General features: G+C 44.7%; 1 protein-coding gene across 2 annotated transcripts in view; it reads left to right on the top strand.

Moving 5' to 3' along the window:
- The window catches only part of BLMH (bleomycin hydrolase), a 194,887-nt gene that overhangs the window by 162,135 nt on the left and 17,078 nt on the right, over positions 1 to 15,674 (top strand). For both annotated transcript variants that reach the window (XM_063955955.1, XM_063955954.1), the window contains exon 11: positions 11,555 to 11,624. In XM_063955955.1, coding sequence (XP_063812025.1) covers positions 11,555 to 11,624 — 70 coding nt within the window. The remainder of the gene's footprint in view (positions 1 to 11,554; positions 11,625 to 15,674) is intronic.

A 15,674-nucleotide genomic window follows, 5' to 3' on the forward strand; every position in this document is an offset into this window, starting at 1 on the left:
ATGATCTTGAAAAATTTAAAATTCTAATAAAAAATTATTGAATTAAAAAAAAAAAAAAAGATTGTACTTCTGGTCCCGGGGGCTACCTCTTTAAAGGACTCCTCAGACCGTAAGATTAAAGCAACACTAAAAAGTATGTATACCGCTGCACGAGCGGTCCTGCGTCCTGTCATTGTTGGCTGCTGGGTTTCTAACAGGTATCCAGGAGGGACGTTCCCTGGAGGAACTGGCTACTTTAGCACAGCACATACAGTAATCAGAAGCTTATTTATGTGAGACTACCAGGGAATTTTGTCTAATTAATTCCAGGTTGCCAGCCATGTCAATATCCAAAAGAAAAGCGCTGGTATATAGTAAAAATAATCGTATTTTTGTTCTCAAAAAGACAAATTTGTCTAACAATTTATACAATAAAATATTCTATATAGAGAGGAGCATCAACCAGCCGGCATTCTCCGTAATAGTATAGTTAATAACACAATGTAAAAAATATTTAAAAAGCTATTGCACAGTTAAATATGCTTTTTTATCATCTGACTGAATTCATATAAAATATGTATCCAATCTTGGACCTATAATGAATTTAAACCATATTAAGCAACATAAGTAATAATTTGTTTTCCACAATCAGGTGATTGACAGCAGTTCCAAAGTAATGTAGAAATGGAGAGAATTCAAATGCACATAGGGATATCATTACCACTTTCATGGATTTTAAATGTCCCTCATTTTCCTCGCGGTCACTGGTGCAATTATCCTTTGAACATGACCATTTCCAGAGGAATATTGGTGTTAATAATCTGTTGTCTACCATATCCCTTTTATGGGACAATGGGGGTCATTCCGACCTGTTCGTACGCAGCAGTTCTTCTTCCGGAATGCGCGGCTTGCACATTGCGCATGCGCTACGTTGCTGTTGCCGGGCAACGACGCTGGCAACGAAGAAAGCGGTCGCAGCGGCGACCGCAAGAAGATTGACAGAAGGAAGGCATTTCGGGGCGTCACCTGTCCGTTGCCGGCCATTTTCGGGGAGTGATAAGGAAAACGCAGGTGTGTCCAGGAGAACGGAGGGCGGACGTCTGACGTCAAAGCCGGGACCTGCATCGCTGAGATCGTCGTACAGGGTAAGTAGGTATAGGGCTACTCTTCTTTTACACAAAACTTTTTTAGCTAAGCAGGGCTGCACAAGCGTTCGCAGCCCTGCTATGCTAAAATACACTCCCCCATAGGCGTGGATTAGTTGATCGCACCAGCAGCAAAAAGTTGCTGGCTGCGATCAACTCGGAATGACCACCAATGTTCATCGTTGCCAATGAATGGTTATACTTTGTTGCTGAGTTAGCTGATAAAGTGATAGCACAGTTTAGAAATGCTTTCCCACTACCTGTAATTTGCGCTGGAACAGCTGACGGCTTGGGCGCTTCAGTTGTAGCAGTGGCTAAGCACTCTCCACTCTCTCCGTCCGTGCCGCGGCTGGAGCGCTCGTGTTGCAGGGACGGCTGAGCACTCTCCGCTGCTCTGGCTCGTGCTGCAGCGGCGGCTGAGCGCCCTCCGTTCTGTATATCAATTACGGTTTGCTCCGTCTATGCCACAGTTTTGTGCTGTATGTCCCACCGGTAAATGCTCTCTCCACAATGGAAATGGTTGATGTGGTGACGCTTTTCCCCGCCTGGACGATAATCGGCAGCTTCCTCAGATATTGTATTGTATAAATTGTTAGACAAATTTCTCTTTTTGAGAATAATAAAAATATGATTTATTTTTACCATATTCCAGCGCTTTTCTTTTGTATATATATTCTTGTTGTCTCTGGGTTGAGTATACCCATAGAAAAGCAGCAGGTATTTGGATATACTAATAGGCGCCTGATCATATTATCCTTTTTACCATGTCAATATCTGCCCGCAGAGCCTTATAGCTTCGTCAGTGGACTGCGGATGCTGAGTCAAAAAGAGAAGTGGAAGGTTTACCCTTTACTGGTGAGGCTTTATTTGGGGAGGAATTGGATAAGTGGATTACAAAGGCAACTGCTGGTAAATCTACTTATCTCCCGTCAGGTACACTGCCACCAAGACGTACTTATTCTGGTCCGTCTTTCCACTCTTTTTATTCCTTTCATTCTACCAGGTTTAGAGGCAAAGCCAAAAGGGCCTCAAACGCAGTACGTGGTTCCAGAAGCCGCGGCCGTAAATTCCTAGTATCCTTGGATATAAAGGACGCCTATTTCCACATTCCCATATGACCACCTCATCAGTCATTCCTAAGGTTTGCACTCAAGGAAGAACACTATCAATTCCAAGCTTTGCCTTTCGGTCTTTCGTCGGCACCATGGGCGTTTACAAAGGTCATGGTGGAGATTATGCTGCTGCTCCGTATGCAGGGAGTGAACATAGGGCCTAATTCAGAGTTGATCGCAGCAGCAAATGTGTTAGCAGATGGGCAAAACCATGTGCACTGCAGGGGGGCAGGTATGTGCAGAGACAGTTAGATTTGGGTGGGGTGTGTTCAAACTGAAATCTAAATTGCAGTGTAAAAATAAAGCCGCCAGTATTTACCCTGCACAGAAACAAAATTACCCACCCAAATCTAACTCTCTCTGCAAATGTTATATCTGCCCCACCCCCCTGCAGAGCACATGGTTTTGCCCAACTGCTAACAAATTTGCTGCTGCGATCAACTCTGAATTACCCCCATTGTTCCATATCTGGTCGACTTGCTCATATAGGCACCTTCCAGGGACCACCTCCTTCACAGCATCGGTCTCACAAAATAACTACTGACTCATCACGGCTGGATTCTCAATCTCCAGAAGTCCCATTTACAACCTACTCTTTCTGGGTATGATTCTGGACACTGTGTCTCAGAAGGTGTTCCTTCCACCGGACAAAGCAGCAGCCATTCAAGCGATGGTGAGGTCCATCTTGAAGCCACGCCGGGTCTCAGTCCATCTGTGTGTCCGTCTGCTTCGGAAAGATGGTTGCCTCCTACGAAGCAATACAGTATGGCCGATTTCATGCACAAACCTACCAGCTGGATCTGTTAGACCGATGGTCAGGTTCGTATCTCCACATGCACCACCTGGTCTGTCTGTCACCACAGACAAGGATATCCATTCTGTGGTGGTGACAGACCTCCCATCTTGTGGAGAGTCGGGTCTTCAGAACACACACTTAGACGATGTTAACCACGGATGCGAGTCTCCGGGGCTAGGGAGCAGTGACCAAGGGGGCTCAGTTTCAGGGAGAGTGGTTACTACACGAAACCATCCCCCCCCATAAACATCTTGGAACTAAGACTGATTTACAACGCCCTTCTTCAGGATTTCCACCTGTTACAAAATCACGCCATTCAAGTACAATCAGACAATGCCACGGCGGTGACCTACATCAGTCGACAAGGGGGAACCAAAAGCAGGACGGCTATGAGAGAGGTCACCAAGATCCTCCTTTGGGCAGAAAGACATGCCACGGCACTGTTGGCCATATTCATTTCGGGAGTGGACAACTGGGAGGCAGATTTCCTTAGCCGGCAAGATCTCCACCCGGGAGAATGGGGTCTCCACCCTCAGGTCTTCAGTCAGATAGTATCCCGATGGGGTTGGCCTCAGATAGATCTGATGTCATCCTGACACAGCACGCAGCTTGGGCGGCTGCTCGGGGAGTCTCTGCCTTGCAGTTATATAGGGCTGCTACCTGGTCCGGTACTAACACTTTTGTGAAATTCTATGGTTTTGATACCTTGGCGTCGGCGGACGCTCAGTTTGGTAATTTGGTATTGCAGGGATCTTAGCACACTCCCACCCGTAATGGGAGCTCTGGGACGTCCCCACTATAATTCACCATCCCAGTATCCCCTATGGATGCTAGAGAAAACAGAATTTTGGGGGTAATTCCAAGTTGATCGCAGCAGGAAATTTTTAGCAGTTGGGCAAAACCATGTGCACTGCAGGGGGGGGGGGGGGGCGGATATAACATTTGCAGAGAGAGTTAGATTTGGGTGGGTTATTTTGTTTCTGTGCAGGGTAAATACTGGCTGCTTTATTTTTACACTGCAATTTAGATTGCATATTGAACTCACCACACCCAAATCTAACTCTCTCTGCACATGTTATATTTGCCTCCCCTGCAGTGCACATGGTTTTGCCCAACTGCTAAAAAGTTTCCTGCTGCGATCAACTTGGAATTACCCCCTTTGGTACTTATCGATAAATCCTTTTCTCGAAGTCCATAGGGAATGCTGGGTGCCCACCTCTGTGCTTCGTTTTCTGCATATTGTTTGGGTTGTTATGCATCAGCGTATGTGTGTTGCTTTTGCTGTTTTTCTGTTCTACTTGTTCAGTTGTGTTGCTCGGTTTCTCCTGTTCTTCTGTTCTGTTTTCCTCCTCTTGAGGTACGTTTCGTCTCCCTCGGGCACAGTTTTCTAGACTGGTCTGATGGGAGGGGGCATGGAGGGGAGGAGCCAGCACACACTAGGTTGAAGAAATTTAAAGTGCACCGGCTCCAATGGACCCATCTATACCCCACTGTAATTCACCATCCCAGTACCCCCTATGGACTTTGAGAAAAATATTTACCAGTAAGTACCACAAATCATGTTTTTTGTCCCACTTCCAACAATGTCAATCTGACTTTTAAAAAAGTCGGACCAGCATTGTCGAAAACGGGCAAAAACCTGTCGGAATTGCCCGCAAATTGAATACTGAACTGTTGGATCCTGCCCGTCGGATTTGAATAGACCCCTATGTCTTACTGATTTGTTTCTTGTTATGGGAACCCTGCCTTTACCATACAATACATTCCTACTGTAAAAGGAGATTTAGAAGGATACTATTAACTAATCATTAAAAATCATGTTGAGAATGGATTTTCTGTATAAAAACAATTTTTACAGTTATCAGAGGGAAACCTCCATGTAAAGAGACTGGACTTCTCCAACCTCCTTTCATTATTTTACACTAAAAACTTTAAACAGTTCTTGTTCTTAAGCATGTGCCGTACACCTCCCCCATCCTCAGGGAACAGTGTCTGACATACGCTCTCCATTTTCTGAGTTTATGTGGAGGGAGCAGAAACTTACTGTTATTGCAACATTCTGACCTAACGAGAGCTGGATGACGCCAAGACCCTGGGAGTCAATTCATTAAAATGAAATTTTGTACACTGACCTCCTGGCTTGCTTTTATTCCCTCTGATAGTTATAGAATGTGGTATTTTCCTTATCTGGATTATCTAACAAAAATGCACAAGAGTAAAAGAAAGAAAACTCTTCTGGGAATTTGTGTTATTTGATTAGGGATAGTAAAGCACAGAGCCTTATTAACTCCACAGCTGCATGAGCAATATGAAAAAGTAGTTTCTGCAAGTGGTGTGGATTAATTTGGCTTTGCCTTGTTAGCTCTCGTGAATTTCACCTAATCGCATCAAAGGCTGAGGATTAATCTGACGGGGGCCCGTTCTTCTTAATTTCCTGCCATTATCTGCAAACAGACCCTTTTGAAGGCACTCCAAATGCCCTGACCGATTTTGCCATCTGAAGTAGTTGATTGTACTTATACCCCTTTTCCACTAGCGTAGCACGGGTCGCAGCCGTGTCACTTGACACGGCTGCGACCTGTGCTACAGCCCCCTGCAGACAGCGCTCACCAACCCGGCAATTGCCGGGCTAGTGACGCGGCAGGGGCGGCGCTGGGAGATCACAGCGCCGCCTTCCCTATGCACTGTGAACGGGAGCCGTGTTGCCTCGACACGGCTCCCGTTCACACTAGACAGCTATCCGGGTAGGATTCCCGGATCACTTGATCCGGGAATTTGCCGGGGGACCCGTTTCCACTAGGGAAAAACACGGGTAAATGCGGGCCCCCGCGCATTAACCCGTGTTTAAAAAAGCTAGTGGAAAAGGGGTATTAATCAATCTGTAAACCTTTCCTTTTCATTGTAGCTAATTTAGACAAATAAAATGACAATAAATAAATAATGCCACAAAACAAATTAAAACTTGGTTTATTACAGGTGAAACTCAGAAAATTAGAATAGCGTGCAAAAGTTCATTTATTTCAGTAATCTATTCAATCCCATCTAAAATTCGACTTTTTCATGTCGAATTTAAATGGGACCCAGAGGAGGAGAGGGGGGGCGAGCCGCGGGGGGACAGCGCTACAGAGTAGCGCTGCAGCAGGATGTCACTCAGCCGCCCGACCTCACGGCAGCTTCCACCCGGCTCCAGCAGCGTGCTGGAGCCGGTTGGAAGCTGCCGTGAGGTCGTGCGGGTGAGTGACATTCAGCTGCAGCGCTACTGTAGCGCTGATCTCCCATTATGCCCGCCGGCTGTCCCCCCGTCTCCCTGCAGCTCCCCCCCATTTTGATGTCGGATTGAGATGGTCGAAAATGGGGCCAAACCTGTCGGATTTGGCCCCGTTTTTGACATCAACACGTGGATCGGCAGCTATTCCGCCTATCCACGTGCTTTTTGACAAGTCGAATGCCTCGACTTGTCGAAAAGCTTTGAATAGGTCGAATCAGGATTCAACCTTAAAAAGTCAAAAACTGCCGTCTTTTCGACAGACAGTAGTTTTCGACTGCAATTGAATATACCCCTAAAGGTGAAACTAATATAGCATATAGACTCATTACATGCAAAGTGAGATATTTCAAGCCTTTATTTGTTAAAATTTTGATGATTGTGGCTTACAGTTTAAGAAAACCCCAAATCCAAATCTAGTAGGATATTACATAAAATAAATAAAAAAATGATTTTAAATACAGAAATGTCGGCCCTCTGAGAAGTATAATCATGCATTTGTACTCAGTACTTGGTTTGGGCCCCTTTTGCATGAATTACTGCCTCAATGTGGAGTGGCATGGATTCTATCAGCCTGTGACACTGCTGAGGTATTATGGAAGACCAGGATGCTTCAATAGCAGCCTTCAGCTACTTCTGCATTGTTCAGTCTCATGTCTCTCATCTTTTTCTTGGCAATGCCCCATAGATTCTCTTTTTTCTTTAGCCCAGGTAAGACGCTTCTGACGTTGTTTGTTGTTCAGGAGCGGCTTGACAAGAGGAATACGACATTTGAAGCCAATGTCCAGGATCCGTCTGTGTGTGGTGGCTCTTGATGCACTAACTCCAGCCTCAGTCCACTTCTTGTGAAGCTCCCCCACACTTTTGAATGGCCTTTTCCTGACAAGAAAAAAAGAACTGGTCTGTTGCTCAGTGGTCCAAAGTCTTCTTTACTGATGAGAGCAAATTTTGCATCTCATTTGGAAACTAAGGTCCCAGAGTATGGAGGAAGAATGGAGAGGCACACAATCCAAGATGTTTGTAGTCCAGTGTGAAGTTTCCACAATCTGTGTTGATTTGGGGAGCCATGTCATGGCTGGTGTTGGTCCACTGTGCTTTATTAAGTCCAAAGTCAATGGAGCCGTCTTCCAGGACATTTTAGAGCACTTCATGCTTCCTTCAGCAGACAAGCTTTATGGAGCTGCTGACTTCATTTTCCAGCAGGACATGTCACCAGCCCATACTGCCAAAAGTACCAAAACCTGGTTCAGTGACCGTGGGATTACTGTGCTGGATTGGCCAGCAAACACGCCTGACCTGAACCCCATAGAGAATCTATGAGGCATTGCCAAGAAAAAGATGAGAGACTTTAGACCGAACAATGCAGAAGAGCTGAAGGCCGCTTTTGAAGCATCCTGGTCTTCCATAACACCTCAGCAGTGCCACAGGCTGATAGAATCCATGCCACGCCACACTGAGGCAGTGTCACTGACCTGGGTTGGGGATGTTGTGGACTCAGGGGTTTTTTCGATGGTCGGGAAAAGGAACCACAGGTTGGTCGGAGCAGGGATGGTCGGATATAGGATTTCCTCATACAAGACTCTGATAGTTAGGTTTGGTGAAAGAATGCTGAGGAACTTTATTAAGGGAAGGGAGCAATACAGCGGCACATGAAAGAAAGTGAACTTGTGGGCAATGTCAAAAAGTTACTGGAGAATTCGTGAGCAATGTTCAACTGATGAATGAAGAATTTGTGAGCGATGTTTAAAGACACTGATGAATGAAGAACTTGTGATCGATGGTAAATGACACTGAAGAATTTGTGAGCGATGTTTTAAAGACACTGATGAATGAAGAACTTGTGAGCGATGATGAAAGACATTGAAGAATTTGTGAGCGATGTTTAAAAGACACAGATGAATGAAGAACTTGTGAGCGATGGTGAAAGACACTGAAGAATTTGTGAGCGACGTTTAAAGACACTGATGAATGAAGAACTTGTGAGCGATGATGAAAGACACTGAAGAATTTGTGAGCGATGTTTTAAAGACACAGATGAATGAAGAACTTGTGAGCGATGGTGAAAGATACTGAAGAATTGGTGAGCGATGTATAAGGACACTGATGAATGAGGAACTTGTGAGCGATGGTGAATGACACAGAAGAATTGGTGAGCGATGTATAAGGACACTGATGAATGAGGAACTTGTGAGCGATGGTGAATGACACTGAACGCTGGAAACACTAAAGTTGGTTCGGCCTGCAGGCCTTGCTGAATCCAGGGAGCGCTGGCAACTGCACTGCAGAGGAACACGCTAGTTGCTCGGATCACTGGAGACTGTGCTGCAGGAAGGCACCCTGAATGCTAGATGCACTGGAGTATAGCTGCTGGGAAACACAATGCGTACAGGAGCTCTGGCATCCACTTCAGAAAAGAGACGATATTCAGGCGCCGAGGCTCTGCCCGGCGTCCGGTTTTGAATCTCCCGCCTCTATTGGATTGGTGAAGCGGGTTCGTGACATCACCTGCTCCCCGCCCACGTGGCTCCGGGGAACCGCCGGGAGCCGCGCCAGCCAGACGCCGGGACCCGAGGACCGCCGGAGACGAGGACCGCCGAACGGACCAGCAGCCACGCAGGGGTAAGTGCGGCGGCCGCTGCCCCTGGCGTATGACGGGCAGTAATTCATGCAAAAAGGGCCCAAACCAAACATATTCATGATTATACTTTTCAGAGGGCCGACATTTCTGCATTTAAAATCCTTTTTTAAATGATTTTATGTAATATTCTAATTTTCTGAGATTTTGGATTTGGGATTATCTTAAACTGTAAACCACAATCATCAAAATTATAACAAATAAAGGCTTGAAATATCTCACTTTGCATGTAATGAGTCTATATACAGGTTGAGTATCCCATATCCAAATATTCCGAAATACGGAATATTCCGAAATACGGACTTTTTTGAGTGAGAGTGAGATAGTGAAACCTTTGTTTTTTGATGGCTCAATGTACACAAACTTTGTTTAATACACAAAGTTATTAAAAATATTGTATTAAATGACCTTCAGGCTGTGTGTATAAGGTGTATATGAAACATAAATGAATTGTGTAAATGTAGACACACTTTGTTTAATGCACAAAGTTATACAAAATATTGGCTAAAAATACCTTCAGGCTGTGTGTATAAGGTGTATATGTAACATAAATGCATTCTGTGCTTAGATTTAGGTCCCATCACCATGATATCTCATTATGGTATGCAATTATTCCAAAATACGGAAAAATCCCATATCCAAAATACCTCTGGTCCCAAGCATTTTGGATAAGGGAGACTCAACCTGTAATATATTAGTTTCACCTTTTAAGTTGAATTACTGAAATAAATGAACTTTTGAACGATATTCTAATTTTCTGAGTTTCACCTGTATTACTAGCAGTGACGTAAAGGAAATCCAGGGGCAGTGTGAGGAAAGACAGTAACATTTAGATATATTTGGAATGGTGCTCCAAACTGAGGGGGAAAAGGTTATACATCCAGACATAGATGTATAGTTTGTGTAATACAGGTTGAGTATCCCATATCCAAATATTCCGAAATACGGAATATTCCGAAATACGGATTTTTTTTGAGCGAGAGTGAGATAGTGAAACCTTTGTTTTCTAATGGCTCAATGTACACAAACTTTGTTTGATACACAGTTATTAAAAATATTGTATTAAATGACCTTCAGGCTGTGTGTATAAGGTGTATATGAAACATAAATGAATTGTGTGAATGTATACACACATTGTTTAATGCACAAAGTTATTAAAAATATTGGCTAAAATTACCTTCAGGCTGTGTGTATAAGTTGTATATGAAACATAAATGCATTCTCTGCTTAGACTTAGGTCCCATCGCCATGATATCTCATTGTGGTATGCAATTATTCCAAAATACGGAATAATCCGATATCCAAAATACTTCTGGTCCCAAGCATTTTGGATAAGGGATACTCAACCTGTATATTGAAGAATCTAATTATATGTCTTATTGTTTTCATGTTATGTAACTTCCACAGCATGTTTGGAGCTGTGTGTGTGTTTTGAGGTTGTGGAGGTAGCGGCATTTCCATACTTCTATCTATAGACCATGCTCCTGGTTTCATTGTTATTAGAGATGTCATCCATATTGAATTTCCTGGGTGATCCCTACTCCCTCACTGACGGGTGGTATTCAGTATGCCAGCTGTTGGGATCCCGACGCTCAGTACACTGGCGCCGGAATGCCGACACCTGGCATACCGACAACTATTCTCCCTCTTGGAGGTCCACGACCTCCCTAGAGCAAGAATAAATAGTGTGGCGCGTGTAGCGTGGTGAGCCACAGTGTCCGCAGCATGGTGAGCGCAGCAAGCCCGCAAGGGGCTCATTTGCGCTCGCCCAGCTGTCGGGATCCCGGCGCCAGTATGCTGGGCGCCGGGACCCCGACCACCTGCATAACATACTATACCCCTCACTGACACATCACTCTCAGATGTGTGTACCTGAGATCTCCTCTAATGTAGCACTGTTTTTCCAGTTACCGAACCGTTGATGTCCCAGATATGGGGCTTCTATTTTAAGGAGGGGATCCTGTGAAAAACTCATTTTTGGTGGTGGACTTCTTTAGTGAGATGAATTATCTGTGTATAAGCTCCATTCAAGGACATTCAACCTGAGTATACTTGCCGATTTTCAGTGATGTACAGTATTTGTCTTGTATTCAATTGTTAAGGTATTTACTTAGAGAATTAAATATTTTAAGTACTTAGGGGCTTATTTATCAACGTGTTTCATCTGTTTAAAACTCGATGTGTATGGTGCTCCAACAAATCAGCTCCTGTCATGTCTTTGAAAAATGATTGTTGAGAACTGATTGGCTGGAGCACCATTTATCATACGCAATGCTTTTTATCTAAAACTTACTGATAAATGGGCCCCTTAGCATAGGCGTTTCTACCATGGGTGCAGTGTGTGCGGTGCACACGGGCCCCTGGGTCCAGGGGGCCCACACCGCACACATTGCACACATATTGTTTTAATACTCCCTTTTCTGGAGTCTTGCGACGGGAACTGCAGCCACGGGAATAAAATCACATCCAAAATGGCCGCCACCCATGCACAATAGATAATTAGTCTCCGGACCATGGCAGGCGCCATATTTTCGGAGCCACAGCTGACTACTTTCACTTGCCTGAATCACAGGCTTGCTTAAAGGACTAACTCTTACGTATGTCTGTCTGTCTGTCTTTCAGGAGGGCGAAGAAGGAGAATATGAAAAATGGCGAGTAGAAAACTCATGGGGAGATGATCGTGGAAATAAAGGTAAGTCACTCCTGACGTTAATGGTTGGTTAGAGGCCCCCATACATTGTTTTGCCCATGGCCTACAATGCTTTTCAGATGGCCCTGTATATACTTACCCCTCCCAGCGCAGAGTGGTCCTCTTCCAGGACTGCTGCTTGCTGCAGAAGAATGGCATTGGAGAGGGGATACGTGCCTGAGACACGTGCCGCGTCTCCCACTGCGCTTACATGTTGGAGATGGGACAGATCTTAGCAAATAACTTTATCACATAATCTTAAGATCATTTAAATGTAACATGTTTATGTACTATTCACAGGCATGTAGTAGCAGATATCCTAGACATGAGATTACAAGCACATATACAATACAGTATATAGAATTTCTTATTCATTCACTTTGGGTGATTCCTAGACAAATCCCTGCGGCTGGGGTGGCTGGACCCTTCTAAAGGTAGTCCTACATTGAGAGTGTGATGGCAGCAGGAGGAGGTACCCAAAATAATGCGTCCTAATGCCCACTCCAAGGTACAGACATCCTGCCCCGCTAGCCTAAAACAATTTAGCATCGACAACATAAAACATCTAGTTTCCATTACTCTGAAATATTTTCCTGTTTTATAAATGTATACAGATACCTCACTTCATGCATGCATGCGTGTATGTGTGTCCCAGGTACCTTTGCAATGCTTGCCATGTCAGCACATGCACAGATTAAATGTAGCGCTGTAGCTCACACTTTCCACAATGACATTATCGCTCCTTTACAACATACAGGTATATAGTGTGTAGCTGTATGTACCTTGCAGGGTGACCGTATACACAGCAGTCTTGCATATCTAGGTACTAAGCAGCATTTAAACCAGGAAGAAAGCGTTGCAAAAACTTCAATCTAATTAACGGAGCATTTAACTTGACCAGCTAAAGACATGCATGGAGTGGACAGTATTACCATTACTTTCTCATTGCTGGGGAAATTACATTTTTTTTCGAGTTTTGAGGTCCTCTAAATTGTATTTGCCATTAAAAGTGTCAGGACCAAATAATGGTCCTTCCAGAGTGTCCTGGGAATTCCCCAACTTCGCCTTGTGCATACATACATGTGAGCATAGGTAGAAGTATGCCACTAGTTCATAGAACAATCTACCAGTGCTTATAGGAATCTCATTGGGGATGGTATTGGAATCCCGACAGTGGATCCCGGTGAGTATTTTAACCCTAAGCCACCCCTCCCGCAGCCTAACCCTAACCCCAGTACTTACCGTTGGGATTCTGACCTTCGGGATTCCACTGCTGGGATCCTGATTGCATCCCATGTCAGTGGTGTGAGTCGGCCTTATTGAAATTAGTCAAAAAACTGTATAACACCATAAAAGGTCATAAATATTTTGTACGGAAAGATTTATTAAACTGCTTCTTAGTACACCAATCCTAGCAAATAGTAAAATATGATTGCTAGCATTGAAGTGTGAAAATAAATTGCCTGTCCTATTACAGTTCACTTTTGGTTACTTTCCTAAGAAAGAAACATTACAGATATTTTGCATTGAAATAATGTAAGCTTAGGATGAAAACGATATATGTTTTCATACACTCCTTATGTAACCATATACTGTATCACTATGTAACATGATGGCTTTGACATTTCAGTATCGGGACACACATTTGTTTGGTTTGCCATATTTCTCCAAAACATAGATACAGTGAGTTGCTGGGAGTGTAATGAATAGCAGGCTAGATCGCATATATGGGGGGGTGGAATGAGTAAGTTGAACCTGCCAGTACATTTATACAGCAGAGCCAGCATCTCCAGGATAACTTTTAATCATTACTAATACTATACCTCAAAGCCGTGCAGTCACAAACAGCTCTATTAATTAGTAGAGATTCTACAGCTCTAACTTTGTCTGGAATGAGCCTCTGCAAAGTACCACAGAGATTAGACAAAGAAATTCCATAGCTGATTATGGAATACTCCTATTTAGTACTACGTTTTCCTTTGCAGGTTTTCCAAAGGATTCTATATATTGATAGCGGCTATGAAGATTAATATAGCAGGCTAAAATAAACTTCTCCATAATACACCGTCTTCTGTTAGTTGGGTGTATTAAAGTGTAGTATGGAGTTTATATAAGAACATATAGCTGGTATGCATTGTTCACACTACATGGGCGAGTGTGTGAAGTTGTACAATTATAATATCTCATACGTCCTAGACGATGCTGGGGTCACATCAAGAACCATGGGGTATAGACGGGATCCGCAGGAGACATGGGCACTTTAAGACTTTCAAAGGGTGTGAACTGGCATCTCCCTCTATGCCCCTCCTCCAGACTCCAGTTTAGAATCTGTGCCCAGTGAGAATGGATGCACTGAGGAGCTCTACTGAGTTTCTCTGAAAAAGACTTATGTTAGGTTTTTTATTTTCAGGGAGTACTGCTGGCAACAGTCTCCCTGCTTCGTGGGACTTAGAGGAGAGAAGTCAGACCTACTTCTGTGAGTTTAAAGGCTCTGCTTCTTTGGCTACAGGACACCATTAGCTCCTGAGGGTCTGATCGCTAGGTACGCCTAGATGCTCGTTCCTAGAGCCCGCCGTCACCCCCCTTGCAGAGCCAGAAGTCAGAAGACAGGTGAGTAGAAGAAGAAAAGAAGACTTCAGTGATGGCTTCTGAGGTACCGCAGTGCTCGCACGCTGCGTGCCATGCTCCCACACACAGCTGCACTACAGGGTGCGGGGGGGGGGGGGGGGGCGCGGCGCCCTGGGCAGCATATATGACCTCTATAAGTAACTGGCAAGAGTGGACATAGTGCGAGGGCACTGTCCGGACCCCCGCCAGTGTAAAAATGTATTTGAGAAGAGCGGGTCTGAAGCGCGCCATTATGGGGGCGGAGCTTAGCCCTCACAGCACACAGCCCGGCGCCATTTCTCTACCAGGGTAAAAAACGGGGGGCACAGTTATTTTGGTGCATTATATGTTAATTAGAAAAGCGCTGCAGGTCTGGGGCATTTTCTGTGGTGTTTCAGACCGGGATTGTGCGCTGGGGTGTGAGCTGGCAATAACTCCCTCTGTGTCTCTCTGACAGGCTTTACTGTGGGTCTGTCCCCTATAGGCCCAGTGTGTCTGTGTGTGTTGGGTACACGTGTGTCGGTATGTCTGAGGCGGAGTGCTCTTCCCAGGAGGAGACTATGTTAGGGACACAAACGGCTGTGGGAGTGACCCTGTCGGCACCGCCGACACCTGATTGGGTGAATGTTTTGAGTGCTTTGAATGCTAATGTGGCTCTGATAAATAAGAGATTGGATAAATCTGAGTCTCAGAACCAGGCATGGAAGAAATCCGTAGAGGATGTGTTGTTACAAGTCCAGACCCCCTCGGGGTCACAAAAACATTAATTTGCCCAACTGGCAGACACGGATACCGACACGGACACTGACTCAAGTGTCGACTATAGTGATGCCAGATTAGATCCAAAACTGGCAAAGAGCATTCAGTACATGATTGTGGCAATAAAAGACGTATTACATATCACTGAGGACCATACTGTTCCTGATACTAGGGTCTGTATGTATAAAGGAAAGAAACCTGAGGTAACGTTTCCTCCCTCTAATGAACTGAACACGCATTGTGAAAAGGTTTGGGAAAATCCTGACAAAAAGTTTCAGATTCCCAAAAGGATTCCAGTGGCGTATACGTTTCCCTCTGGGGATAGGGAAAAATGGGAGTCACCTCCCATTGTGGACAAAGCTCTATCATGGCTGTCCAAAAAGGTGGCTCTTCCGTCCCCTGACACGGCAGCCCTAAAGGATCTTGTGGATCGTAGGCAGGAAAATACATTGAAATCCATTTATGTCACCACGGGTACGCTACTCAGACCAGCCATTGCATCTGCGTAGGTGAGTAGTGCTGTCGAAAAATGGGCAGATAACTTGTCATCTGAAATAGATACCCTTGTACATGTGGTCCGGGTCCCATCTGCACATGCACCGAAGGATAATCCTGTCTTCCAAGACCAGAATCTCACTCTTGTGGTGGCTGCACAGCTCTCACCTCCTAGAGGGACGCAGGTTCGGG

The sequence above is a fragment of the Pseudophryne corroboree genome, chromosome 2 (assembly GCF_028390025.1).
Source record: "Pseudophryne corroboree isolate aPseCor3 chromosome 2, aPseCor3.hap2, whole genome shotgun sequence".
NCBI classification, from domain to species: Eukaryota; Metazoa; Chordata; class Amphibia; order Anura; family Myobatrachidae; genus Pseudophryne; species Pseudophryne corroboree.